This window comes from Onychomys torridus, chromosome 1, assembly GCF_903995425.1.
Source record: "Onychomys torridus chromosome 1, mOncTor1.1, whole genome shotgun sequence".
NCBI lineage: Eukaryota > Metazoa > Chordata > Mammalia > Rodentia > Cricetidae > Onychomys > Onychomys torridus.
Window position 1 is genome coordinate 126622763 of NC_050443.1, and position 27698 is coordinate 126650460.

The 27698-nt window shown below is 56.4% G+C and overlaps 3 protein-coding genes across 6 annotated transcripts; 1 reads left to right on the plus strand and 2 right to left on the minus strand.

Moving 5' to 3' along the window:
• Positions 1-882: 882 nt before the first annotated feature.
• Plcb3 (phospholipase C beta 3) lies at positions 883-16532 on the minus strand. Its single transcript, XM_036209032.1, has 31 exons — positions 16261-16532; positions 13561-13638; positions 13297-13365; positions 13071-13211; positions 12741-12820; positions 12606-12659; positions 12435-12510; positions 12222-12322; positions 11512-11678; positions 11286-11432; positions 10004-10244; positions 9762-9846; positions 9495-9681; positions 8634-8836; positions 7320-7416; positions 7156-7240; positions 6804-6928; positions 6007-6161; positions 5752-5913; positions 5056-5155; positions 4868-4972; positions 4599-4690; positions 3044-3197; positions 2920-2955; positions 2597-2789; positions 2074-2230; positions 1900-1976; positions 1723-1812; positions 1582-1639; positions 1265-1351; positions 883-1183 (listed from the first exon to the last, which is right to left on the minus strand). The coding sequence occupies exons 1-31, from the start codon at positions 16357-16359 to the stop codon at positions 980-982; spliced, it is 3705 nt and encodes a 1234-aa protein (XP_036064925.1). The 5' UTR covers positions 16360-16532; the 3' UTR covers positions 883-979.
• Positions 16533-21716: 5184 nt separating this feature from the next.
• On the plus strand, positions 21717-23933 carry Ppp1r14b (protein phosphatase 1 regulatory inhibitor subunit 14B). The gene is made up of 4 exons (XM_036197090.1): positions 21717-22257; positions 23234-23317; positions 23539-23571; positions 23665-23933. The coding sequence occupies exons 1-4, from the start codon at positions 22000-22002 to the stop codon at positions 23731-23733; spliced, it is 444 nt and encodes a 147-aa protein (XP_036052983.1). The 5' UTR covers positions 21717-21999; the 3' UTR covers positions 23734-23933.
• Positions 23934-24462: 529 nt separating this feature from the next.
• Positions 24463-27131, minus strand: Fkbp2 (FKBP prolyl isomerase 2). Of its 4 annotated transcripts, none has more exons than XM_036203395.1 (6): positions 27074-27131; positions 25629-25797; positions 25190-25302; positions 25023-25069; positions 24680-24715; positions 24463-24603 (listed from the first exon to the last, which is right to left on the minus strand). In XM_036203395.1, the coding sequence occupies exons 2-6, from the start codon at positions 25791-25793 to the stop codon at positions 24542-24544; spliced, it is 423 nt and encodes a 140-aa protein (XP_036059288.1). In that variant the 5' UTR covers positions 25794-25797; positions 27074-27131; the 3' UTR covers positions 24463-24541. The 4 variants fall into 4 exon arrangements, with proteins under 4 accessions (XP_036059288.1, XP_036059304.1, XP_036059278.1 ...); XM_036203411.1 differs by lacking the exon at positions 27074-27131 and adding an exon at positions 26501-26523; XM_036203385.1 differs by lacking the exon at positions 27074-27131 and adding an exon at positions 25949-26497 and having other exon boundaries at positions 25629-25823.
• Positions 27132-27698: the final 567 nt, after the last annotated feature.

The following is a 27698-nucleotide window of genomic DNA, read 5'->3' on the forward strand; positions in this document are numbered from 1 at the left end:
ATCCACAGAGTATCCCAGCCCCTGCCAGCAACAACCCTTAAGACTGCCAGCTTCCTTTATCCTAAGAGCCATGGATCCCTTCCCAATCTGACAACTCAGCTCCAGCCAGCCACTCCATCCTTGTGTGGTACCCTCAGTGGCCTGGCAGAAGATGCTGGGTGCTTCGGTCACATCAGGCAACAGGAAGGGAGGCAGGGAAGGCTTCCTGAAGCAGGATCTGAGCCTGAGCAAAGAGACTAATAGGCTGGGGAAGCTGGGCGCTCAGGGCAGAGGCAGAAAGGTCAGAGCCACTTCTGGCAGGGAATAAGGTGCCTTGGGCAAGGCAGCCAAGCTCAAACCTTAAAACTTTTTGCTGGGAGTGACCACCATAGCACAACCTCGTTTTATAAATAAGGAGGCTGAGGCCCCAGGAGATAGCAGTACCAGAACTAGAGCCCAGAATGTTTTCATCCAAACCACACTGTACACAGGCTCCCTGAAGTCCACTTTTATTCATGTAAAAAAAAAAATCCCTAAATATAAAGGGTTGGCCTTTACTTCCCGGAGCTCCAGGGCCTCCCTACTGCTCCCTAGGAGTGCTGCAGGTATAAGCTCCAACCCTTTTCCTGGGCCTGAGGTTAGAAAGGGAGGCTGAGGACTGAAGAGGCCCCAAGAAAATGGAGTTAGTGTGAGACATTTGCCTGATTTTTAAAAAAATAAAATTTCTAAAGATAAAAGGTTAAAAAAAAAAAAAAAGCATTAGTGTCTTCTAGCCATTACCCACTGCTTGCCCACGTCCTGTGGCCACCTTTTTTTTTTTTTTCAAGACAGGGTTTCTCCGTGCAGTTTTGGAGCCTGTCCTGGATCTCGCTCTGTAGACCAGGCTGGTCTCGAACTCACAGGTATCTATCCCCCTGGCTCTGCCTCCCGAGTGCTGGGATTAAAGGCATGCTCCCGTTGCCCGTTGCCCGGCCCTGTGGCCACCTCTTGCTCAGCCAGTTTAGAGTTGGGTGTTCTCCTCCTGGCTCTCCGAGTCAGCACCAGACAGGTGCCCGCCACTCCCAGATGCATGACCATTGCTGGCACAAGCCACCAGGGGGCCGTCCCCAAGCCCTTCCGATGTCTCGCCCAGCAGGCATCGGCGGATCTCCTGGGGCAACCTCTCTCGCTGTTCTTGACACTCCTGGGTCAGCTGGGCCAGCAGCTGCAAGAGGATGATGCGTGTCCAGGGGGCTAGGCTGCCCAGCTCCTGTCTGCCCGCCACCCGCCGCCTCTTAGGCCTTACCTTGGGCTCCTCTTCCACTAGCTGCTGGAGGACTTGCTGCTGCCCTGCCAGGAGGCGCTCATGGCGCTGCTTCTGGGCCTCTTCCAGCTGTAAGGGAGGGCAAGAGTTCAGCTGAGAGAGGGGCAAGACCTGGAGGCACTGAAATCAGGGAGAGAGGGATCAGGGCTCTAACACTAAAGGTGTTAGATATGATGCAGGTACCAGAGGCTGTTGGTACAGTCCCTGGAGGAAAGGCCTTTTGGAGAGCAAGTGGCACCAAGCCAGGCATGGCAGAGCTGCGTTTTTGATGAGTAAAGGAAGAGGTGAGGCTCACTCACCCGTCTGATGGAGTTGACCGACTCAGTGATATGCCGACGATTAATCTCTGTCAGTTCCCTGCAGAGGTGAGTGGGATGGCTCAGTGCCCAGGCTCCCTCCTGCCTCCCCTTACTCAGTGGATCCCAGCCCGACACACTTACACCTCCTTCTTATGTTTCTCCCTTGTCTTGGCCTCTGAGATACTGTTGTTGCGCTTCCTGTCCAGGATCTTCTGAAGCTCCTTCTTCTCCCTGGAGCAGCAAGGAGGGACAGGGTTCAGAGACAGGACTCCTGGCCCCAGAATCCCACTGCACTCACCCGGGACCCTCTACCTTTACCTTTCATTCAGCTCCTTCAGTCTCTTGAACTGGGTTGTGTGTGCATCCAGGACAACCTCCCTGAGCCGCTGCTGACCCTGGGGACACAGGCAGCCAGCCAGCAGGTAACACGGGGCTGGCAGGTCTACCCAGGAAGCTGGTTCTCCTTGCCTCCACCCACCACAGGCCCCTCACCTGTCTCAGGTGCTCCAGCCTCCGTTGGGTTTCTGCATCTGCCTGGGCCTCCCTCAGCTCCAGCAGGCTCTGTACCTGCCGGTTCTGGAACTCTCGATGCTGCTTGGCCTCTTCTTCCTCCTCCTTCGTGTCCTCCTCCACATTGATAGCTCTGCCTCTGTAGGAAGAACCTTCCCAATAATGCCAGGTCCCTGGCACAGGAGGACAGTGACAGCAGGACTCATGCTGGCAGGCAGCGGGGCCTCGGCAGGCCAGGTGAGGTCCTGCTATGCAAATCAAGAAGACCGGCAGCTGTACAGGCAGCTGTACCGTTAGCTCCACACAAGTGATAAGCTCCTGCTTCTTGGCAGAGGGCTTCAGAGGAGGTGTTACTGCCAGGGAAGAGTGAGGACCAGTATGGGAGTCCACCTCCACCTTCCTGGTATCCGAGTATGCCCACCCAGCATGGAAAGCCACATGCACACCTCCCTCCAGTATCCTGTCAGCGCACAGCACAGGTGGCACCAGGCTGCAGGGCACTCACGGAGCACTGGGGGAGGGCCGGCACCTGCCCTCAGCCCTGGCCTGAGCCAAGCCGTCCAGAAGGCGGCGGGTGAGGGCCACAGCCTTGCGCTGGTGCTTCTTGTGCAGCTCCCTTAGGTCTCGATCCTGCCGGCTCCGGAGCTTCACCATAGACTTATGGTTTCGGAGCTCCTCCAGAGGGGTAGGAGTCACCTCTGCAAGGGAGAGGTGTGGGTAGCAGGCAAAGGAGCTGGGGGAGCAGGCAAGGTGGGCTGAGCATGGCTGAGCTGGGTGGGGTAGATGCCCTCCAGGTGGCCCCACCCCAGATCAGGCTGTGCCCCTTACCAGAGAGGATGCTGGCAATCAAATCATCTCGCTGCCCTGGAGAGCAGAGGCTCTGGTGAGAAGCTGGGAAGCCCAGCAGCAGATGGCCTCCCTTGGTGCACTCCTAGGACAGGCTCCCCCTTACCTGGGCTACTCAGGGAGGCGCTAGTGGGAGAGGTGGTAGGACCTGGGGGCCATCGAGGTGAAGCATCCAGTGGGTTAGGTGTGGGGTTGGGCAAGAGCTGTGACCCCGGCTGTTGAGATTGCGTCTCCTGATATGTCTCTGTGCTGGCCTGAGCCTGCAAGAGAGAAAACTCCTTCCAAAAACGTTTTCTTCATCTCTGGGTCCTTCCACCTCCAGATGCCCTGTGCCCCAACCAGCTCCCTCTGCCTGCACAATGAAGAGATAGACAGTAGGCACCCCTAGACCCTTGTCCATGCCAGGAAGGCTGTGGGTTACCAGATCACTGCATGTCCTCAACAAACTCCCGGATGATTCTGGAAAAGCCTGGCCTGGCCCCAGAGTCCTCCAGAGTATCCCTCCCACCCTTGCCTGCTGGTTCGTCTGCCTCCTGGATGCTCAGCTCCTGATTTAATCAGCAGAGGAAGCAATGGCAGAGCGGGCACCAGTTTCTTGACTAACAGCTCCTCACAGCCCTAATTGCAGTCATCTCTTTCCTGGCCGCCACAGGCCCCATGGGGACTGGGTCAGGACATGCGGCTGAACCCCTGCTCCTGGCGCCTCCCCACTGAAGCCACTACCCACCTCCTCATGGCTTCCCTGGCTTCTAGTGCCTCGGTGTGTGTATACCCAAGTTTTTTACTCCATCTAGAGTTTGAGAAACTCCAGTCTAGAGACAACCGAAATTAATGCAAATAGGTATGTCCTCTTCCAAGAGCCCACAGCTGAGCTGAGGGTATAGCTCAGGTAAAGCATGTGCCTGGCCTAATTAAAACCCTGGGCTCAATCCCTATCTAGCACTGGGGGAAAGAAGGTAAAGGGTTGGAAAACTGACTGCTCAGTAATGTGCTTGCCATAAAAGCATGAGGACCTGAGGTCAGATCTCCTCACGCCTATAACCCCAGTGCCAGGATGCACAAAGACAGGCAGTGCAGGTCTGGTTCAATAGGAGACCCTATCTGAGAAAATAAGGTGGAGTGTGTCTCTGGAAAACCACATACTCATGTATGTGAACACATGCAAACATGTTTACACACAAAAGCAAAACCCCACAGCTCTTACGCCTGGTGCAAGCCATCCAAAGCTCCTGACAGTGCAACATGGCGGAAAGGTCAAGCTTTAGGGGCTAAAAATGGGCTGGAAGCCCAGCCAGGCTGTATGGAGCTCAGCCACTTCCCATAGCCTCCGTGTCCAGTCTGTGAGGGGCATGGCATTGAGCCAAGGATGTGACTGACCTCACAGCAGGCTTGGCAGCAAGCTGGCACTTAGCAGCCACTTGGCATCATTTCCAGGTTTGAGTGAGACAAAAGGACCCAGAAAGGGGAGCAGGTTTTGCAGGCATGAGCTGGGCTGGTGAGACAGGAATCTAGGGTCTGCAGTAAGACACTTAACAGCTTGGTTTAGCGAGAGGTATCAGCTAGCAGGGCTGGGAACTGGGGGTACCCATGGAAGAGTTGTCCACTGGTCTCCAGTGTCAAGGTAGGCCTAGCCCTGCCAACCTCCATTGATGCCCACTCACCTCACTCTCCCCAATGAGAGCAGCCAGCTGCTTGGCCCGCTGGTCCATTAGGCTGACATGCTTGATGGGGTTAATCAGGGCCTCTGCATAGTCTAGAGGAAGCAGGAGGCCCAGTCTTCAGACCAGACCCCAGGCCACACTCTTCCTGCCAGCACAGGGTTCCAAGGGTGGGAAGTCTGACCCCACTTGAACTGCGGCACCTAGTTCAGCCACGCCCAAGTCCAGCTCCCACCCTCTGGTCCCTGCCCTGGCCTACTACCCCATCTCACCCTGGTGGTCATCTGGAATGTAGTCAGAAGCTTCAGTGTAGATAAGCAGGGCAGGCAGGCACAATGGCTGGTTGGCTTCATTTCGCAGGCAGACATAGTGGTATCCTGGGCGGGCAGGAGGGTAAGGTCAGCTAGGCCTGGCCAAATCCCCAAGCCAACCCAGTGCTACCCAAAGCCCATAGACTCACCTGAGCGGATGGCAGAGACAGGAAGGATGCGGTGCCCAACGAATCTGCCACCCTCCTCAAAGGCTGCAATGCGAAGTGAGGCCAGCGTGGGCAGTACAACCTGTGGGGCCCAGACTGCTGAGCTATGGGGCAGAGCCAGGACCACCATACCATAGCCATCAAGGCTTCACCCCCAGAGCACAGAAGCCCAGCTCACAGGCAGCCAGAAGCCCTCAGAGTCATCCACAGGACAAGACAGGACAGGTCGCATCGTGGCCTGCTTAGCAACTATGTACTGAGCCATGTGTATAAATTCAGGACACACTTCAACCAAGTCAAAAGTAGAGGTCATATCCCTATTCCTATGGGACCATAGGAGGGGGTGCAAGCTTGGAGCTGTGGTCTCTGGTAAGTGCTTCCTGCTTTGGAGATGAGGCGGGCAGTGTCTGTTCCTCATGTGGGGAAGGAACAGGAACAACACAAGATAGGACAATGTTGTCATCATTCCTACCCTGCAGCCCAGCCCTTGTCTCTCCTTATCCCCTCTGTCACTCAGAAGAGGACAGGGAACCCAAGTCTGACCATAGGACACGCGGGGCCTGGGAGGTCACTTGCCCACTTTCTGATCGCCAGCCACTACCAGGTGCCTGGCCCCTGCTCTCAAACGGAGAGCAAAGCCAAGACAGGTTAGGTTGGTCTGCCACAGAGTGGGCTCACCTTGGGGAAGTCAAAGGGCTCTTCATCCCACACAGGGTTGAATGAGTTCCCCTGAGACGTCCTTGTGCGGTATTTGCGCCTCGTGTCAACTGGGAGACCAAACATGTCCACTTCGACATAGATGCCCACCTTCCTGTCAGACAGGAACTGCCCCGAAATCACCTGCAGTGGGCGAGCCCAGGAATTTAAGTGTAAAGCAGCTGCTGTGCATCTTGCCCTCAGAACACCCTAGGCCCAATCCCTCTCAGGACCCACCTTGACCCGCAAGGCGTTGGCTACTATGCCATCGACAATGACCTCGGTAAAGGGGTCAAAGGACTTGTCCGGCCGCCGCATGAACTCAGGCTTGAGCAAGTACCCGCTTCCCCCATTGTACTCAAACACGCCTGCATTGAGCTGCATCGGCAAGTCTGGAGGCAACACAGGCAGGGTCAGTTAAGTGGCCTCGTCGGGGTCATCCAGAGTTCAAGGTCCAGGACCAGGGATAGGGTCAAATGGATTCCAGGGTCCAGATTCAAGAACAACTAGACTGGTGAGGGGCCACAGGGTCAGTCAGGGGCAGGGTTCCAGATAAAGTATGGGTTAAATTTTGGGACAAAGGATTAGGTAAAATCCAAGTCAGTAAGGTGGGGGTCAGGGTCAAGGAGTGTGTACTGCCTAGTTTTATGTCAACCTAATCCCAGCTACAGTCATTTTGGAAGAGGGAACCTCAACTGAGAAAATGCTCCCCCACATCAGACTGGCCTGTGGGCAAGCGTGTGGTGCATTTTCTTGATTAATGATTAATTGATGTGGGAGGGCTCAGCCTATTGTGGGCAGTGCCGCCCTGGGCTGGTGGTCCTGGGTGCTGTAAGAAAGCAGGCTGACCAAGCCACAAGAAGCAAGCCAGGAAGCAGCGTCTCTCCACGGCTTCTGCTCCAGTTCCTGGCCTGGCTTCCCGCAATGATGAACATGTAAGCTGTAAAATGGAATAAACCCTCCTCCCAAGTTGATTTTGGTCACATTGTTTTATCCCAGCAATAAAAACCCTAAGACAGAGGGCCAGAGCTCACCCAAGGTCTGGAAGTTGAGGGCAACAAGCTGGCAACCCACATTCCAAAAGAGCTGAGGCATGTAGTTGGAAGAGTCCACACGGGTGCCCTTGGGATAGATGCGGCTAAGCTGCTGTTTGTTGTATCTGGGGTTGGTGGTCAGGGCCATAAGGGAATAAGTGACCACCTTCTGCCAGCCTCTGCCTCAGGCCCCATCTCCACGCTCCTAACAAAGCTGTCCATACCATTCCCGAGCCTCCACACCTCAACTTACTTATGTCCCCATGCAGATGGCTTCTGTGGGGTCAAATCCCTGAGGCATCTGCAAGTCCCTGCCTGGCCCCACCCCAGCCCCAGTGCCTGGGGAGGATACTCCACAAACTCCATGGGGCTCTTGGTCAGCTGTTCCATGGCCTTGGTCTCCACAAAGGATGACATCTCGAAGCACTTGTTCCTTTCTGTGGGCAGTGGAGGGAAAAGTATAAGGGCCTGGCAGGGCCTGGCAGGGCCAGCTCCCAGTCACCCATCCCCACTTACTTCGAGCAGCCTCAAAAGACTTGAACTTGACAGGCTCAATGTAGTTGACAAGTGTCGACATCTCCTCGGTGGCATTGACCTCACTGCTGGCTGTGCCCTGTGGCCCCCAAACTCAAGGTCAGTGGTACCAGATGTCTCTTGCTTGCCCCCACAAAAGGGGGGCTAGCCCTTCCCCCCCACACCTGCAGTCATACTGCCCAGCAGCTTCCTGCAGGACACCTTAATATCACCTTGATAGTGACCTTTCTGTCAACTCTACTCTCCAGTATTCCCCTTGACGCTCCCTCCTCTTGCTCCAGTTTCTCCTGCCACAGGGCCTTAGCACATGCTAGTCCCACCTCTTTAGGTCTGTCTGCCCCAGCCTTCCCTCCAGGGCAGAGTCCCCTTCCCCAGCTCTGCAATTCTGTGTCCTCTTTTCTTTAAACTTTTTTTTTCTTTTTTTCCGGAGCTGAGGACCGAACCCAGGGCCTAGAGCTTGCTAGGCAAGCACTCTACCACTGAGCTAAATCCCCAACCCCTAAACTTTTTTTTTTTTTTAAGATTTTTTTATTTATTATGTATACAGTGTTCTGGTTGCATATATCCCTGCAGGCCAGAAGAGGGCACCAGATCTCATTACAGATGGTTGTGAGCCACCATATGGGTGCTGGGAATTGAACTCAGGACCTCTGGAAGAGCAGTCAGTGTTCTTAACCTCTGAGCCATCTCTCCAGACCCTTTTCGTTAAACTTTTAACTTCATTTCCTTTTCCTTTGTGTGTGTGATAGTGTATGGAAGTGTGGGTACTTGCTGCCACTGTGCACATGGGTTGATCAGGACAACTTTAGAGAGTTAGTTCCCACCTTCTGTCTTGGGTTCTGGGTATCAAACTTAGGTCAGTATGCTTGTATGGTAAGCACTGTTACCTTGCCAGCCCTGCCCTGTACCCTAACACTTTTTTTTTTAATTATTTTTATTTATTTTGAGACAGGGTCTCTCTATGTTGCACTTGCTAGCCTAGAACTCACCAGACCAGGCTGGACTCAAACTCACAGAGATACGCCTGCCTCTGCCCCCCAGTGCTGGTATTGAAGGTGTGTGTCACTACACCTAGCTGGCTCTTACATTATTGCATTTATGTACTGTATGTGAAGAGGGTAAGCATGTGGAGGCAGATGCTTTTACTGGGGAGCCATCTCCTTGGCCTTGCACCCTAACTCTTACAGGTTCATTTGCATACCACTTAAACTGCACTAGGAGTGTAAAGAACCAGCACAATGGCTGTCCCCAGCAGGTGCTCAGCAAACAGCCCCCTCTACTGCCTGTGGTCCTGACCTCATCTGTAGTGGGTTTTTTTGGATCTGTTTCCTCCTCTTCTTCATCTTCTTCCTCATCCTCTCGGTCAGCAGGTATGAGAACATTAGGTCCCCGGCTGAGGCCCTCCTCACCCAGAGATTTCTGGGCCTCCAGGCTGGTCTTCTCAAGTCCCATCTCCTCCCCATTGCTTAGGCCAGGGCAGCTGTCTGAGCTGGGGGACCCTGCACAAGGGCCAAGGGTCAAAGGTCAGGACCACAGGCTGATGCTGAGGAAATCTGCAGTTGTGCTCAGTATGTGTGGGGAGGTCAGGGTGCCTTCTTAGATAAGTACAGCTTGCAGAGAGGGTAGGGGTCATAATCTGGATGGCATTAAAGCTGGTGGTCATCCAGAGGGGTCTCAGGTCAGAGTTATACTCTCTCTCTCTCTCTCCATATATATTTATACATATAGAGAACTCGAACAACAGCCTGAACAGCCAGGTACATGGGAACATGGATAGGCTGCAAGTTGAGCTCAGCAAGTGCCATACCCAGTGGGGATTAGTTGGGCGAGCAGTAAAGTGTCATGTGATAAGGGACCTCAATGAAGTGACAGGGCAAAGGTCAGCTGAAATTTTAAGGAGCTGGGTGAGCAGAGTTAGTGGAAGTTACAGGTCAAGTGTCAGGAGCCTGAAGGAAGAAGTTTGCTGATGTCAAAGGTCAGAATCGAGAGCCCTACCCTGACCAGGCAGCAGTGACAGGTTGGAAGTCAGGGCTTAGCAGGTCACCACTCAGCTAAGAGGTGGTAAGGAAGGAGGTCAGGGGCTGGGGTGATGGAGACAACGGGGTGAGAGGTTAAGTCAGTGTTAGGACCTGGGCTGGAGGTCAGGCCAGGCCATACCTAGCTGGGGCGAGGAGGGCTCTGTAGCAGCTGAGCTCTCGCTCAGAGCTGAGTTGCTCTGCTCCAGCGGCCTCTTGCGAATTGAGCTGTCAGGGACGCCTGTGCTGGGCCGATGTCTCTTCTTGTTCTTCACCAGGATACGGCCCATCAGGTCCTGTGGACTAGGCAGGGGGACGCCCGCACATAGCTGGGCAGTGAGGACATGTCAGGACCTATCCAGTCACCCTCCACCTCCAAACACCCTCCTTAGCTCCAAGCCCCCCATACCGGATACTTATCCAGTGGGTCAATGAGCAACGCGTCCCCAAAGATAGAGCGGCAGTACTCAGCCATCTTGGCCTGCTGCTTTGCCCTGTGGGAACAAGGTCAGAGGTCAGAGGCTCCTAGGGGAAGCTGAGGCAGTTCAGGTTCACAGGTAATTAGATCATAAAAGAAGGGCTGTGTTAGGGTCCATCTGAGGTGCCACCATCAGAGGTTTCTCTAGAGATTCCCAGGGCAGGCCCACTCACGAGTCTACATGGTTCTCGAAGGAAAGGATGACAGGGTAGGGTGAGGTCTTGAAGGCTGTCTCAGCAATGGCCTCGAGCACGTCACGTAACGGCACCTCAGTGGTCATGGTGAAACCATGCGTAATGAAGGGCTCTTCCTCAGGTGGCCGTCCCTTCCATACATCCAGCTCCACACAGCGGCAGCCCCACAGCAGCGCCTGACGGTACATCTCCACCGACGATGTTCCAGCCAGCTGGCCCGCTGCAGGTGAGGCTGCGTCACTACCCACTGGCCACCCCATTCCACAGGGAACCAACCCATATTGGGGACAGAGAGACCCCTGACACAGCCCAACTCCAGGGTGGTACACTCTGGCCAGTCTGTTACTCCTTCACTCAGTGTGAGGCCAGCACCATCTCCCCCAGAAGCCCTCAGGAAAGAGCAGACATGCTAACCCCTAACTAGTATCTACTATGTCTATTCCTGCTAGCCATCTCTGGCCTGCACCAGCCTCACTACCTCTTGCCTAGAGGATCACAGTCCCTCCCTGCCTCCAACCCAATCTCCACAGAACTTCTGACAACCTACCAGGTTCCAGTGCTCTCTTCTTCAGGCTCTCCAAAGAACCTCTGCCACTCACACTGAGTCCAGAAGCCTTCCAGACCAGGGTTGCGCCTACCTCCCTTTCCTAGCCTTTGCTCACTAGCCCTCTCCTTCTGTGGACCTGTCCCTAGGCCCATGTTCCCCCTACCCCCCGGCTTCCTTTCTTGCTTCTCCTGGGGCTATGCATGTGGTAGGCTAGTGCTCTATCCCTGAGTTACACACACACACCCCGTCCCCTTTTTTTTAACTTCTAAAACCATTTATCTCCTGCCCAGGCATCTGTACAGGCCACCCCTGCACAATGCCCTCAGTCCCTCTCCAGGGACACTTCAAGATACCCACCCATACCGGGCGGTGGTGGCACATGCCTTTAATCCCAGCACTCTTGAGAGGTGGAGCCAGGCAGATCTCTGTGAGTTCGAGGCCAACCTGGGCTACAGAGTGAGTTCCAGGACAGGCACAAAACTACACAGAAAAACCCTGTCTCAAAAAACAAAAACAAACAAACAAACAAAAAAAGGATACCCACCCATAAAGCACAACCCACAGAGATATTAACTCCGGGGTAAGCTGGCTTGTTCCCTAGTCCTTTCCTAGTGTTGGCCCATGAATGACCACATTGAAAGCTCTCCCGCAAAGGAGAAGCAGCGTGAGGCCAGAAGATGTGGGTTTCTTTACTCCCTGCTCTGTCTCACTCACCAGTGAGATAGGTATTATGTGAAGAATTGATGAAGTATGCACTCAGTGGCTGCGTCATGTCCATGCTCAGATCCAGGGCCTCCAGCGGCAGGATGCCATTCTCCTCTCCTCCTAGGTAGCGGCTGAAGCCTTCCATAGACATCTGGTCTGGAGATGGAGTTTGCCAACAGGTCAGCTGGGCTTGGCCTGTCCCACCCACACTACCCCACTGCCACCAGCTGCTCACCTCGCTCCAGGAACTGTTGGTTAGGTTCATATTTCTCGATGAGCAACCGAGCCTGTGAGGGCCGCAGTGGCGGGTATAGAACTTCATTGAGTCTTGGGTCTCTTTGCTTCTGGTTGATAAAGTCCATGAGCTGCTCCAGAGTGAGGTACGGCTTGCCCTTGGCACCTCTGGAGGGGCCCAGAAGCTGGGTCAGGCTGTAGCCTCAGTTCCCACCTCGTACTAAGCCCTCACCCTGGGAGACAGAAGTGGGAAGGCCTGCACCTAACTTCAGCTGCCACAGATTGGTATTCTGGGCCTCAGTGCCCCTGTCCACTCTCCTGACCACTCAATAGTGTCAGGCAGAAGATTTACTGACATCAGCATTCACAAAGGCTTTAGAAGCTGCTAAATACTCAACCCACTACTCTGAGTCTCCAGACCCTAGGACCAATCTTGGCTCTAGCCTCCCACACTGTGTTGGCTCAGGCAGGTCCTACAACACGTCTGAGCCCCTCGGTTCCCATCCTGAGTGGGTTGATTAAGCCACCTGTGGCACAGGGCTGGCACACAGAGCTCCAGAAACCACAGGAGAGTCCTGGGGAGGTGCTGCCTTTCTTAGGCTGACATCTGTGATCCTGCCCACCCACACCACTTTTCACTGGGCCAGAAGAACACTGAGCAGAAGCCAGAGGCAGAGCCCAGCCTATGGGAACCACTCCCTGGCCACTTACATCTCGAGCAGGATCTTGTCAATATCTGGTCGCAGACACAGCTTGTTCAAGAACCGCTCAAAGATTTCCAAGGAAAACTCATCAGGCCGGATGGACTCACTCTGAGGATGAGGAGTGTGGAGTGAGAACCTAGAGCAGCCAGTTCCAGAAAGTGGGCACCCACTGTGGCACCCCACCCTGCCCCACCCTCACCCTGGCCCTGGCCCCACACACCCGGTTGAAGTTGAGGCCGCAGGACTCCAGCGCAGTCTCCACCCGCTTCTTGTCTGCTGAGAACATCTTCAGAATGCTGATGCAGGCGGGAGAGGTCAGGGTCAGTTGGGGGGCAAAGATCACCAAGGTCAGGGCAGGAGAGAAGATGCTGAGGGGGGAGGGGGTGCTCACTTCTTGACTGGAATCCGTCCATCCTGGTTCACCTGCAGCTTCAGCTTTGTATATCTGGGGAGATGGGTATGAAGATCAGACCTTGGGACTGGTCAGCTGAACCCCCAGTGCTCCCCAGGGTGACCCAGGGCTCACGCTTTCCGCAGGAAGGTGTTCCGGGAGGCATTCTGGGCCAATATGTTCATAGCCAGTTTGAACAACTCCTCCGACCAGACCTGGAAGTTAGCGCACAGGGGACGAGAGGTGAGGGACTGAGGGGCTGGTCATAGCTTCCATCTGGACAGGGTATGTATGGTACGTAAAACATCAAGAGGTTAAAACTGGGAGTGGTGGCTCATGCCTGTAATCCTAGCACTTGAGAAACTTAGGCAGGAGAATTGCTTCAAGTTGGAGGCCAGCCTGGGCTCCAGGATGTCTGCCAATGAATCGTCTGCTTTCCTGGATGGTCTCTGGACCCCAACTCACCTTGACTGTGTCATCCTGCACGGCCATGAAGTTCAAGAATGTGGTGTTTACTGGGTCTGGCCCAGCCACCACTGTCATCAGCTTCTCCTCCAGCCGGGCATCAGGGCCCCCAAAGCCCAGTACTTCTCGAATCTTGGGGTCCTGTGTAGTGAAAGCCAAGGGTGAGGGGAAGGAGTACACTGTCCCGACAACCTTGGTCCCATCAGTACAAGGCCCCACCCCTCACCTTGGGCAGGCGGGCGTAACGACCTGTCCGTGTGTCCCTGATGGAGCTGATGTCCAGGGTGTCCACCTCCTAGGGAAACCAGAGTCAAGGTTTGTGTCTAAGAAGTAGGAGGGGTCTTTAATCTCCCCACCCAGGCTGAGGAATGCCCAAGTCCTGGTTAGGTCTCAACCCCAGGACAAGGGGACCAGACAGGGGTCTCCCGTAGGGGCCTGGGGTCTCCCGTTGGGGCCTGGGCCTGAGCCAGCAGCACAAGCACACTCTCACCATGTTGGGTCCCGTCCAGTACAAGAAGAAACCATTGGGATCCACACGCAGGGTCACCAAGTTCCTACTGGAGGCCTCCTGAAGGCAGCACAGAGGACAAGGGTCAAGTTGGGGCAGGCTTGGTCCTAGACCTACTCAAGCTGTTTTTACCAGTGAGTCAAGAGGAAGTTCCTCCAGCCTACAGGTGCTCCTAGAGATGAAGGCAAGTCCTCAGCATGACATTTCAGGTTCAGTCCCCAATACTCCCCCAGCTGCACCTTTGCTCTGAGATGCTGTCCCACAGGCTACTAGCTGCTCTGTCCCCATCACCTGCCCTTTATCACGCTCTTCCCTGTGCTGTCCTTTTTTTTTCCTCGAGACATAGTTTCTCTGTGTAGTTTTGGTGCCTGTCCTGGATCTCACTCTGTAGCCCAGGCTGTCCTCGAACTCACAGAGATCCACCTGGCTCTGCCTCCCGAGTGCTGGGACTAAAGGCATGGGCCACCACCACCCAGCGTGCTTTCCTTTCTTATCTACCCCTGAAATGTCTGTGGAGGTTTCCAGGAGCCCATCTTAGCCTCGATTTCCCCAGAAGGCCTGAGAGGTCAGGGATGCTAGAATCCCTGCTCCACAGCCCCCTTACATAAGCATACTCCAACTTTATGAAAGTAGGGGGCTGGGAGCCTGGATCTAAAGCCTTTCTGTGTCCCTTGAGGCCTCATAGTAACTGGCCACCCTAAGATCTGCCTCAAAGCTGCCACCCATCACACTGTAGCTCAAGGGATCCTCCACTAGCCTTCAGGCTCACCCCATATTATAGAAGAGCCCCCACCCACTCCAGGAAGACTAGGCAGGAATTTCCCATTCTCCATAACAGCTCTAAGATGGTTGACAAGAGGGCAGGATATCAGGAATATGCCTATTTTCTGAAAAGGACCCCAGTCATTGATGCACAGGGCTATCCCTTATACTCAGAACCAGCAAAAGCTTGCACCCCAGCCGGAGAACTCCCCTTGAGTCAAAAGAGGATTCCCACCCACCCCCCAAACTGCTGCTCTGGACAATCCTGCCACAAACAGTGCACAATCGCAGTAGCCCCAACTGTGAACCACGTCCAGTTCTACACCCTGAGTTTCAACAACCTTCCTCTTCAGGCTCTCTAAAGCCCTGTCCTGACATCATTTCCATTTTACACAGGAAGAGACTGAGGAACCAGGACTTGCAGGGTTATATTCACAAAGTCCTGGGACCTAGGAAATGGGGAGCTAAGCCCCCTGCAGGGCCCCAGCTCTTGGTTTCGGCAACAACCTCACAGCCAGCGGGGACAGCAATCGGAAGACTGGGAATTGCACAGCCCCACCCATGCTGTCTTGGTTTACAGAAGGATAGCAGCTGATCCGGGGACTCAGGTCCCTAAACCTTTTGTATGTATGGTCCTTCAACTCTAATGGGAGAACACTGGGTCCCAACCCTTCAGGGGATCCTCAACCTTGCCCTGAGCCTGACTACACAGCCCCTAGTAGTGCTAGAAAGGGGGAGATTTGTGGGTACTGTCCCCAGAGCCCCCATGGGACTGTCCCCAGGGGCCTAACTTCCAAAGGCCATCCAGGCTCCTGGCTCTCCAGTCCCAAACTGTGTTCAGCACCCCCACACCACCCCGGGCCCTCTCCCTGTTTCCACTTCCTTATTTGGGTTTATCACACTGCAAGGAAAAGGAGAAACTTTTCCCTTTAGGCTGGCCTGGGGAAAGTGGGTCTCCTGGGGCTGCGGGGATGCCCAGGCACCCCTTGCCCAGCACACCTGCAGCTAAGGCCACGCCCCCAGCCCCTCCCCTTAGTTCCCACTCCTGCCCCACCCAGCCGGAAAGAAACCTAGCGTCTTCCAGGCCTATGGCCTGACTGGGAAGGAACAGTAAGGAAGCTCAGGCCGCTGGGTCGAGGCTCTAGGGAGCGAGAGGCCCAGGGGGCAGGGGAGGGAACGGAACGTGGGTGAGACGTGGGATCCGGATAAGAAGCCGCAGGTGGGTATCGGGTAAGTATCAAGGGAAAAGCAGTAAAGACTGGGGTCCAGGATTTATTGGGGTTCAAAGTCCCGAAGTTAAGGAGTGGGGAGTAAAGTTCCCAGAGTTGGAGGAACTTGGAGGGGACAAAGTCTCTCAAGTAAGGGGTGACTTGGTGCTCCCACCTGAACAGAAAGCTCGCTGGAATCCTGAGGCAGGGCAAAAGGGTTAGGGTTAGGGACAGGGTGAAAGGGATGAATAGAAGAGAATTGCTCAGATGAGGCTCTGGGGAGAGGGGTCCCAGTGACACTCCACCCAGGACAAGGGTGCCCTACGTCCCGTGGGAGTCCAGTGCTGGGCGCAGGGGTCTTGGGGACCAGACCAGTATCGGAGAACCAGAATTCGTCTGGAAAGGATGGGAAAGAGTGCGAGAGGAACAGGATTTACAGGCTTCGAAGTCTCCACGCCAAGGAGTGGAGAGCCCAAGTGACCACAGCTGAAGGACTGGGTTGCGGACTGGGTTGCGGGGTGGCGGGGGGGGGGGGACGACACAAAGTCTTCAATTACTGAGACGACAGGGGACTCAAGTTTCCGGAGTGCAGCAAGGCTGGAATAGGGGGGCGCCGTGGTCAGGCAACGCTGAAGTGGGGGCCCTGGTATCTAGCCGAATGTGAATGAAGGAGTCCTCCGATCTGGGGAGAGCAGGGGACAGCCGCTCTTACCTCGTCCCATTTGATGAACTTACTCCCGCGCCGCAGGGTCTCCACCACGGTGGGCGGCTCCAGCTGCAGCGCGTGGACGCCGGGCCTGGCGCCCGCCATGGCCAAGCCAGGGGCGGCTCGGGGACCCACGGAGCCCCGACGGGAGCCGACGGTGCCGCTGCTCTTTCCACACCCTCCCGCGCGGCCCGCTCCGGCCCCGCGGCGTCAGCGCCCGCCCGCCAGCCAGCCAGTCTGTCCCGGACCGACCGGAGACTCGGCGCCCGGCCCCGCCCCCGCCTAGCCCCGCCCCGTCGGGCGGTGCCGCCCCCTCCCTCCGTGTCGGGCCCGCCCGGTCCGCGGCGGCGCCCCCTGGCGGTCGGGGTGGCGACTGCAATCCAGAGGAAGGATGGGGCGGATTTGGAGGGTCTTTGTTGGTCGGCTCGGTAGGACTTTATTTTTCAGGGGTCTTGAGTAAAAGAAGAGAGCTTGGGGCCACGGAGCTACTGAGTGTGCACCTGGTGGGACGGGAGATAGAGCTGCCTGAGATGGGCCAAGGTCAGCCCGTCGAGGGATCCAAGTGGAAAAGAGGGAGATAATGGGGTGGGGGGACGCAGAGCTTCGTACCCCATCCCGCTCCTGCCGCACTTAACTGAGCTCAGGAAACGTCACCCCATCTCTCTCCATCCCACCTCACCCGCATGCCCTCACTTCGCCTCACCCCCTCCTGCTGCAGCGCAGTCCCCCTCCCAGGGAGCACTTAGCTGGCTAATGGGCCTCCCGCCGGCAGGCGCCCCTCCCCCGTCCCTAGCCCTGGAGGACCGGAGCCTGCCACCTCCTTTGAGGACCCAGGCATCCTGGCTTTCCAGAGAAAACCTTGGCTCTGTTCTTGCGCTGCTGACCCTGTGATGGGAGCTAGTCTCTGTGAGTCTCCTAGCTGAAAACTGCAAAGTGAAGGATGGTTGTTTGCCCAGAGGGGGCAGAAGCCTCGTGGGTGTCCCCAAAGGAGGGATTGTGCAGTGCCTGGCCCACAGCAGGTGCCCTGAAATCTGTGTTCCAGCGATCGGAGGAACGGAAGGGGCAGGCGCATGGGCACCGGCAGGGGTGGGGGCTGCAGCCCCTCCCGCAGGGCTTGGCTGGGGGGGCTCCTGCCTGGGGGCCCCTGTGGGAGCCCCCCCAATACGAAGGAGGCAGCAGCAGCAGGTTTAAAGTAGAACTCATCCAGAGGGGCCAGCCAAGTCACCTAGAAACCCAGAAAGAGTTGGAGCTGGCTCTGGGGGAGGAGGGTCAGCCAAGGAGGAGCTTCCCTACTGGCGCCTTTGCCCCAGGCTCTCAGGCCTCAAGAGGAGCCCTGCCTGGCACTGGCAGTTCTCCAAATCCCCACCATAATGGCGGCAAACTTGATGAGTCTTGTTGACTCTGGCTGCGGCCTTGTGCAGTCGTGTTGATTATTATCTCCATTTGAGGCCCAGAGAGGGGAAGGGACTTGCCCAAGGTCACACAGCTTCCTGAGAGGATTTCAACCCTCTTTCTGACTTCCTGCCTCTGCTCCCGGGTCTGTTAGAGACAAAGGGGAGGGGGTGTGCAGGGCTGTGATCCTCTTCCTCTCTTAAAAAGGCTGTAAAAGGAATACCCCTTCAGTGCTCCAAGGATCACCAACCTCCTCGGAGAACAGAGCCATCAGGGTGGAGGTTGGCCTCTGTACCCACAGACTTAGGTTCAAGTCCAGGACTCACTCCCTTGTCCAGAAGCTAGTCATCAAGCTAGAATAAACATACACCCCTCTATAAGCTGGGAAAGAAAGCTGTGGGAACGTCAGAGGGAAAGAAGGAAAGAACATGATGCCAGTGAGCTCTGGCACAGGGGACCCTGCTCATCAACACTAAGGTTAGGAGGACCCGGAGTCAGGGCCTGAACCTCAGGCCCTGTGCCTTCCGCAGGAGACCTTCCCAGAAGCTTCTGGAAGCAGGTCCTTGGAAAACAGGATGGAAGCTGTTTGCTGGGCCAGGCCCTCTTCTTCCCCACTGCTAATCTCTTGAGGCCAGGCAGCCCCCCATTAGAAGGCTCCTTCCTCTCCTTGGCCACTTTCTTCCAGCCCTGGAATGGTAATAGTTTCTCGGCAAGCAATAATGGGGGATGAAGGCAGCCTTTCAGGCCTCTACCCTCGATTAAGGGATTGGTTTCAGCCCATAAGTCCCTCCCCAGGGCCTCTGCTGCAGGGAGGTGCTGTAAGCATCCTTAGCTACACTCGAGGGGTGGGAGGGGGCCACATCCCCCTGGGAAAGGTGGAGCATGGGAAAAGGAAGCTACTGCATAAGGCTGGATGAGAGGCTAGCATACACTCCAGTCACAGAAGGACTGGTGGGTGAGCACAGCTGGATAAAGGCTCCAGAGCCTGAGCTCTGGGTCACACGGAGGTCAAGATCCTCTGGCTCCTGGAAGAGGCTCCTGGCACATGAGTGATTTGCCCACTTCCTGGCAGTCAGGACTTGAACCCAGCCCCTTGTGCTTCAAGGCTAGGGTTCTGTACAAGCAGCCCAGGTTCTAAGAAGGCTGTAGGCCAGCATACCCATCTTTCTTCTCACACTGAATAGTCACAGGAAGGGAGAAGACAAACAGAACAGCCAGCCCCAGGAAAGTGAGGAGGCCCTGGGGATGATACAGGAGGTAGCCAGAGGGAAATGCAGGATGAGCATGCCCCTGAAAGGATCTGGCATGTTAACTGAACTGGAGACCTTCACATTAACCATGAAGGTCAAAGGCCAGAAAAGTCAGTGTTCAATATCATCATCTTGGGGGCAGAGGCAGAGCTGAAGGTCTTCAGAGTCATAGGCTCCGCTCTCATAGTAGCCATTGGGCATTAGGGGCCATTAAAGTATCTCTAATCCATGAACTCCATGAGTTCCTTCTAGGTACAGACCAATGCTGGGGTTCAAAAAGAGCTACGATGCCTTTGGTGTGGTGAGTGGGGCACGGGGAATATAGTACTGGGAAAAGTGACTCTCCCCTTATTTCAGGCATGGAAGAGGTCAGACTCTGGATAGGTATGTCACTGCCTACCCTGCAATAACAGCCTCCCTGGCCCCATAGGCTAGCTGAAGAGAGCCAAATGTCTGGCAATGGGCTGTGTAGGGAGGGAAGATCAGCTTACTCCAGTGCTTCCCCTACTGAGAACAGGGGGATCTGCCCCAAGCCAGTCTCCTCCTAAGCAGCACAGCACCACCACTACCCATCCTCACACACAAACACCACTCCTAACCTGTCTTCTCATTTTGCTTATTTATTGCTTCATGTATCTCAGGCTGGCTTTGAACTCACTAAGTAACCAAGAATACCCTGAACTTCCAACACCCCTGCCTTCACAACTGTGGTTATAATTGTGCACCACCACAAACAATTTATGTGGTGCTGGGGATTGAACCCAAGGCATTGTGCATGTTAGGCAAACACTATACCAAGGGAGCTACCTCCCTAGACTCCTCTCCCTTTATCTCATTTGACAGGGCTGGGGATCAAACCCATGCCCTTGCACATGCTAGGCAAATGTTCAACCCCTGACCTACATCCCTAGCCTTTGTGGCTTCTCTGCAAAAATAGCATCAAGGGGGTCGAGAGATAGCCTTAGCAGTTAAGAGCACTTGCTCTTGAAGAGGACCCAAGTTCAATTCCGCACCCATATGGTGTCTCACAAATATCTGTCACTCCAGTTCCAGGCAATTCAAAGCTTTTTTTTTTTTACTTCTGCAGCCACAGGGTGGTACACTTGCATACATGCAGACAAAACATTCATCACACACACACACACACACACACACACACACACACACACACACACACACACGAAACAGACAGAGACAGAGACAGAGAAGCATAAGCATAAGGAGAAGCCCGGTCCTGAGTTTGCAGTACCATCTGTGTGACCCTGGGCCAAACTTACCCTCTCTGAACTCCACCTGCTGAGAGGCTTTTTTTCTTTGTAGCATCTACAGAAAAGATGTCCATAAGGGGCTAGGACCTGCTGTCCCTGTAATCCTGAGACTATTTGGTACTGAAGAGGGGGAGCCAACCATAGAGACATCCCAGAAAGTGCTATCCAACCTCGATAGTGGGTGTGAAATGGGGTGGGGCTGTGCCGAGGACTAGGAGACTCTACCATAGTGTGTGTGTGGGGGGGGGGGAGGTGTCACACAGCCTTGGCTCAAAAATCCCAGGTCCCCATTTATATAGCCCTATGCCTAGGACTTAACTCTGTGTTGTCACAATTGAAGTTTCCACGGATTTTCCTGTTTAAAGAAAGTCCATCATTCCTTTATGGTCATTTGTTTAACCAATACGATGGAGTTATCTGCCTGAATCTGACAATTTTAGGGGCTGGGGCTCTGTAGTTTCCTCAATAGTTTCCTAAGACCTGTAGGTTTGATAAGGAGCAGGCTGTCCCAAGGTTGGGTATTAGCAAACGAAGTCCTCAGCAGCGCTCTCCGCCACCAAAATTCGCTGTCTAGAAGAGAGACAGAGAAATGAATGAATGAGACAATTTAAAGCTTCAGACAGAACGAAAGAAGGAAGGTACGTGGCCTCCCAAAGTGTGAAGGATAGAGGAGATGCTGGGAAAACTAACTCGCTGCCCTCACAGCGGAACGCGCCTGACTCACGGGGTCCGGATACACGCTCATTTGGGGTCAACTGCTATTATTACCTTTATCATCGTTAAGTTTTGGTTTCCCCACATGCTAGCTCTTTGCACCCGAGTTTCCTCCTTTGCACACGTCCAAGCTGCGGGGTGCTTAGGGCCGCGCCCAGCACAACCCAGCCATCCCCGAGGGGCGCGTCCCAAACAAGTTTGCGCTTCGCGGCGGGCTCTGCCGCTAGCTGGGAGGGGCAGCGTCGCCGAGCCGTGGACTACATTGCCCACAATGCCCCGCGCGCCGCCATCTCAGCCGGTGGGCGGTGGTCGTCAGGGGTCCTGGCTATTGTGAGCCGGAGTGCTAATCTACACGCCCCCCCACCCAGGGCTCCTCCTTGAGGGGTGTGAGACCGGACCAAGTAGGGCGTCCGGCACCTGGACAGTTCCTAGACGCCTTTGCACTCCCCCATCCCCGGAAGCCCCGTCCACGTGTCGGCCGGCGCGCGGAAGTCCTCTCGCCCCTTGCTGACCAAGGGTCTCGCTCGTTCCTCATCGGATCTGCGCCTACTCGGCCTTACGCCGAGACCGCCTCTGTTTCGGCCTCAGTGACAGAATGAGACAGGGTCAGAAGAGGACTGTGGTCCTGGCGGGCGTGCAGATCCAGGCACCGGGCACCTAGACGTCTAGGTTTGGGGCCAGAGGTTAAATTAAGGGGGGCGGACAGCCGGCCCCGGCCCCTGCAAACTAGATCCTCCCCTATCCCCTTTCAGGAGGCGGGGTTGGGGAGAGGGGCCTGGAGCCGGGCTGGCCCTTTAAGGGGGTGTGGTCGGGGGGGCGGGGGAAGAGAGCAAGACAGAGAAAGCGGCGGCGGCGGCGGCGGCGGCGGCTCGGGCGGCGGCCGCGGGGGACAAAGGGCGGGCGGATCGGTGGGGAGGGGGCGGGGCGCGGCCAGGCCAAGCCCGGGGGCTCCGCATGCTGCAGCTGCCCCCGGGCGCCCCCGCCGCCGCCCTCGCCGCGGAGCCGCGCGGAGCGGAGCCCGCGAGCTAACCGGAGCCAGCGGCCCGGAGCCAGCCGGCGGGCGTCCGGGAGGCGGCGGCGCAGGGAGGGGCCCGAGCGCGCACGTGGCCCCGGCGGCCGCCATGGCGGACAGCGGCCCCGCGGGGGGCGCGGCGTTGGCCGCCCCGGCCCCCGGGCCGGGCAGCGGGAGCACAGGGCCCCGCGTCTACTTCCAGAGTCCCCCAGGGGCCGCAGGCGAAGGCCCGGGGGGCGCCGATGATGACGGCCCGGTGAGACGGCAAGGGAAGGTCACCGTCAAGTACGACCGCAAGGAGCTACGGAAGCGCCTCAACCTGGAGGAGTGGATCTTAGAACAGCTCACGCGTCTCTACGACTGCCAGGTGTGCTCCCCACCCCGTGCCGATACCCTGAAATCGGACCTGGTCGGTCTGCTCGGGAACCCCACCGTCAGTGGGAGCGAGGCTGCTTGCCTGAGGCACTCACTACCTTCCCCGCTGTCTCGGACCTTGCGTCCTTCGTGGTACTGCCCCGGGTTAGACATGGTGTCTTCCCCAAGCTTAGAGGGACAGCTAGCCCCGTTCTGGGACTGGAAGCAGGCTAGCTTGGGCTGACAGTGAAAGGGGTAACGTGGTTAGTCTGGTCTGGGCTAGAATAGACACTAGTTGGAAGGCACAAGTGTAACTGTTTCGAGTGTATAAAGGATCTGAGTTGTTGTAGTGGGCCAGCCTGCCATGCTGTCTGTCTGTGGAGACGGGTTTTCCCGGCTCTGGTTCTCCACCCCATGACTCCCTGCTTGTTCAGATGGTGACTCAGGCCCCCAGGGGTAGGGTGGAGGAGTGGGATTGCCCTGTAATGCCTACCCTAGCCCAGCTCTGGAATGCAGCTGGCTCCAAGTGGGATAGCTGTCCCCTTGGGGAGGAGGATGTACCCCTTTCTCCTCAAAGCATGGGCTCTTTGTTTCCCCTTTATCAAGCATGGGTCTTTCCCACTGACCCCTCACCCTTCACTTCCTCCTCACTCCCAGGAAGCTGTGACAGGTGTTTGGGGGAGGGGAGGGGACTGTGATGAACTGGGACAGCTGGTCCCACCAGTGCTCTGGTAAGCTAGAGGTCCTGGATGCCGAGAAGGCACATCTGCTAGGTTCAAAGCCCAACGTCCCCAGCCCTGTCTGTCTGGCGCCCCTGGTGCCCACTGGCAGGGACAGGAAGTTCCCCCTCATTGGGCAATTTGCCTTGGCACAGACCTGAGAGCAGCTGTCTTCTGCTGGGCAAGGGAGACTGGTCTGGTTTTGAGTTAGGGAGTCCTCTCCACATCTTCTGGCTGAGACACTGTCCTTTTTCCCCACCCCTACCCCAGGAAGAGGAGATCCCAGAGCTGGAGATAGATGTGGATGAACTTTTGGACATGGAAAGTGATGATACTCGGGCTGCTAGAGTCAAGGTAAGCTGAAGTCATCTAGTGGAAGGCTGCCTGGAGACACTGCCCCTTGGGGAAGCTCGGCCCTGGTGCCGTACCTTCATTGCTTTGGGTCATCTTCCGCCTCTGGAAAAATGAGGCTCATGGAACTTAGCTACGTTCCTAAATGGCCTTGGTCTCTTGGGAGGGTACAGGTGAACTGTGAGCCCCTGTCCCCAAGAATTCACTCTATTCTCCCTCACTAGGAGCTGTTAGTTGACTGTTACAAACCCACTGAGGTAAGTCATTTTCCCTGACCTTAGGGTGGGTATGTATGTGTGGCAGATTATCATCTTGGGTCTTAGCCTCTCTAACGGCCTCCTCCTATCTAGGCCTTCATCTCTGGCCTGCTGGACAAGATCCGGGGCATGCAGAAGCTGAGCACACCCCAGAAGAAGTAAGGGTCCTGACCCAGATGACCGTGGCTCCCACAGGACAATCGCTGGCCCTCAACCTTGTAGCAACAGCAATACCGGGGACCCTGCAGCCAGGCCTGGTGCCACGAGCAGGGATCCCCGTGCCCCTGCCTAGGGGCCACTTCCCTTGCCCTCAGTTTTCCATTTTTGGGGTTTTTTATTGTTATTAAACTGATGGGACTTTTTGTGTTTTTATATTGATTCTGCGGCGCAGGCCCTTTAAAATAAAGCTAGGATACACCTTTGGAGCAGCTAAAAGGCTTGGCTGGTCTTTTAGGGGGGCACACTGCTCTACAATAGTCACCAGCTCAGCTGCTCCCCAGGTGACCACAGGCCTTCCTGTGGGCCATGTAGCCATGGTGATAACCCATGCTGGCTCCCAGACTGGTATGCCAAATGGCTGGGGAGCTGTGCTGCTACCAGCAATCTTAAGGGTTTTTATCTGCACTGGGTAAGGGTCTCCAGGCCACTGAGGCTACAGCTCAAGGCCCTGAGGAATCTTGAGACTGAGGCTGGTTTTGTTTTCTCTTCCCCCATGCTGGGGATCCAACGTGTGTGTGCGCGTGCGTGCGTGCGTGCGTGCGTGCACGCGCACATGCGTCTGTAGGTCCCTCATATTAGACCAGTGTCCCACCCTGAGCTATTTCCCCCAACGCTGAAGCTAAGGTCTTAACCTAAGTCTCTTAGGATCCACAAAGAAACACAGACTCACTCTTGGGGTTTTAAAGGTTTTTTTGTTTTGTTTGGAAGCAGTCTGGTCCCTGACAGGGGTCTCCTACCCCTCTGTAGCCTGTTACAGTTCTGAACGTCGCTCAATCTTGAGCAGCTCCACCTCAAACACCAGGGTTGCTCCACCTGGAAGGAAAAGTGTGGTCAGACTGGGACCTGGGGCCCTGGGAGAGTCATGGGGTGGGGGTGTTATGGGTATTACCTGGGATCTTTGGGGGAGCTCCCCGCTCTCCATACCCTGTCAAAAACACATAAAGACACAAAGTAAGTTGTGGCCAGGCTCCCTTCTAGCCCACATAAAGGATGATCTTGCCATAGGCAGGCACAAGTGGAGCATGTAATAGAGAAGGATGAGGATGCCAAAGGTTTAGAGGGCCACACTACGGCTGAGTACAAGCCTTACCAGTTCTGACTGTGGAGCACAAGCCAGACTTGGAAGTGGCATATACTACCGTGACTGGTGTGGGGACCGATGAGATTGCTGTAACCACTTTACATCTAAGTGCCCCCCCCCCCCAGTTCCCCCTAACCCAAGGGCCTCTTACCCAGCTCAGATGGGATCACCAGCTTCCGCTTTTCCCCTTCACACATCCTGCAGGATGACACATGCTCAGCATGTCAGGCGGCCAGACCCCAGGCCCTTGCCACACAAATGGGCCTTTCCTCCCACAACTTATTTCCTGGATCACTGCAACATGTACCCCAGACTCACCCCAGCAGCCCCTGGTCCCAGCCCTTGATGACCTGACCAGTGCCGAGGGAGAAAACAAAGGGCTGGTTCTGTGGGAGACTGCTGTCAAACTCCGTCCCATCTTCTAGCTTCCCCTGCGGGACCGGCAGAAAAGTAGGAAGGAGAGGTAACCACTCCAAAACACCCTTCGCCCAGCCGCTCTCCCCCCATCAACATGGTCACCACAGCACTGGTGGTTACACTCCTTAAAAGTTGGGATGCCTTGGTAGCTAATGTACAGTAATTTTCATGCTAACACTTAGCTGATGAGTAAACCGAGAGGCAAGGTAGAATCATAGAAAGGAGGCCAAAGAGGGATGTGTTCAAGGTCATCTACCTAGCTGAGAGAAGAATAGCATTCCCAGTGCTGTCTGGTTTTCAGAGACTGACAGAGCCCCAGAACCTCCACCCTGATACCTACCGTGTAGTGCATGTGTAAGACATCTCCCTTTCTAGACTTGATGGGACAGTGGTCCACACGTTTCTTCACTCCAATCTGCAGCTTCCGCTTGCCTTCGGCCCCCGTGGCTGAGCCCAGGGCACTCAGGCAAATGGACAGCACTGTCAGGACCCAGCTCAGCCTCATGTCTCTGTAGGTACAGCTCCCCTCCCCCGACCAAGGAGGGAGGGTCATGGTACTTCAGTCAGTATCAGGAGGATGCCACCCCCATTGTATCTTGCCTGTTCCTGGGAATCCCACTGTCACCACCCTATCCCCCTGGGCTCTACTGTCACACTTACCAGTCCAGTGAGAAGGGGGCTTGGCCGAGGACCCCAGCAGCGAGGGGAGGGGGTCAGGGGAGGCCACAGCAGCCAGGGCCCCGCCCCTTTACTCAATACCAGACCTTCCCTTCCTCCCGGTCCCCATCTGCGTTCTTCAGTTCCCGCCAGCCCCTTTACGCAAGGTCCAAACCCTATCTGGTTGCACCAGATTAGTCCCGGGGCGACCCCACTCGCGCCACACCCAGCTGCCTCCTGTCCAGCACACCCACACCTCTGCGGCTGCTGCCGGCGGCCGGCCCCGAGGCACCCACACATCTCCGCTAGGCGGCTCTGGGGAGCCCCGGTCTTCCGGAGGCACACCCCATCCCGGCCCCGTGTCTCCTCCGCCAGTGGCGCCCCCCCAGCTCTGAGCTCTCGGGGGCCTCCGGGGCACCCAGACTGGCCCCGAGTCAACCGGGCGCCGAGCCCGCTCCACCCACACAACCTCTCCAGGGGGAGTTCTCGGTCTACCGCGACCCCAGGCGCGGCCACCACGCAGACCGCCCCCACGTGGACGCCCCGGGCCATTACTTGGGCTTAGCTCTTCGCAAGGCTCCTTGGCCCCGCCCTTCAGGGAGCGTGGCTCCGCCCCCTGACCTGCAGCTCCGCCTTCGGCAATGCTAGGCCCCTTCTCCGGCACAGGTGCCACGCCACTCACCGGCTGAAGCCCCGCCCCCGCCGCCTGGGGCCCCACGCCCTCCGTCTCCGAGCCCAAGGCTCCACCTTCCACCTGCTCTGGCTCCTCCTCTAAACGCCAGACCCCGCCCCCCGGTCGTCCTAGCCCCTCCACGGGCCGCTGGGCTCCGCCCTCCACCGGCCGCTGGGCTCCGCCCTCCACGGGCCGCGGGGCTCCGCCCTCCACTCGCACCAGATCCGTGGTCCCTCCCGCCGCTGTTCCGCGTCCAGCCCCGAGTCCCAGGGCTCCGCCCAGTACGGCGTGAGAGCCCGCCCCCTGCGGCATTGCCAGACGATGGACCCCAGCCCCAATTCCCTCGTCTGCTACCCCTCGCTGGCACGCGGATAACGGCCCACTTCGGGCCGACCTGCCCCAGCCTGCCCTCCTGCACCCGAATCCCCCAGCCCGGGCTGTGGCCCCCCGCTCACCTCCTCGCCGCGCCCCCGGAGCCAAATCCCGCTCGTGCTGGCACCTCTGCGCAGGCGCGTCCTCGTCGCTACAGGGCGGGACACGCTGCCCGCCTTCATTGGACCGTCCGAAACCCGCTGCCCCACTCTCAGGGTGGGACTTCTCGCCTAGCTCCGCCTCCTGAATTACCACGTGGATAAAGTCACTTCCGGCGCCCAGGTCACCTGTCGGGTTTAGTAAAAAATGATTTCTGAAAAGAAGGCACTTCCGACCGAGGTGATATGGTCAAGCAAACATGAGTACCTGTGCCCAGAGGGGTTCTTGCCAGCACCATGCTTATTTCTCTGGTCATATCCCGCACGCCTTTGGTTGCTGTGGGAAGAGCCCAGGATTAGCAGCAACAGTCCTCGTTTGAATCCTAGGTCTTTCACTCTGGCTGGCTGCGTGACCTTGAGCAAGTTCGTTCTCCTGGTGGGGCGCCCTGTGACACCCATCCCACATGGCCCTGACCTATGCGGACTCCTTCCATCTTGTGGTCTGCAGCATCCAGGATCATCTTTGCTTGCTGCACACTGCAGTCACGGCCTGCGGTGACCTGGCTCGGCCTGGTCTACCACTGGTCTAGTACCCAGTGGACATTTGTCA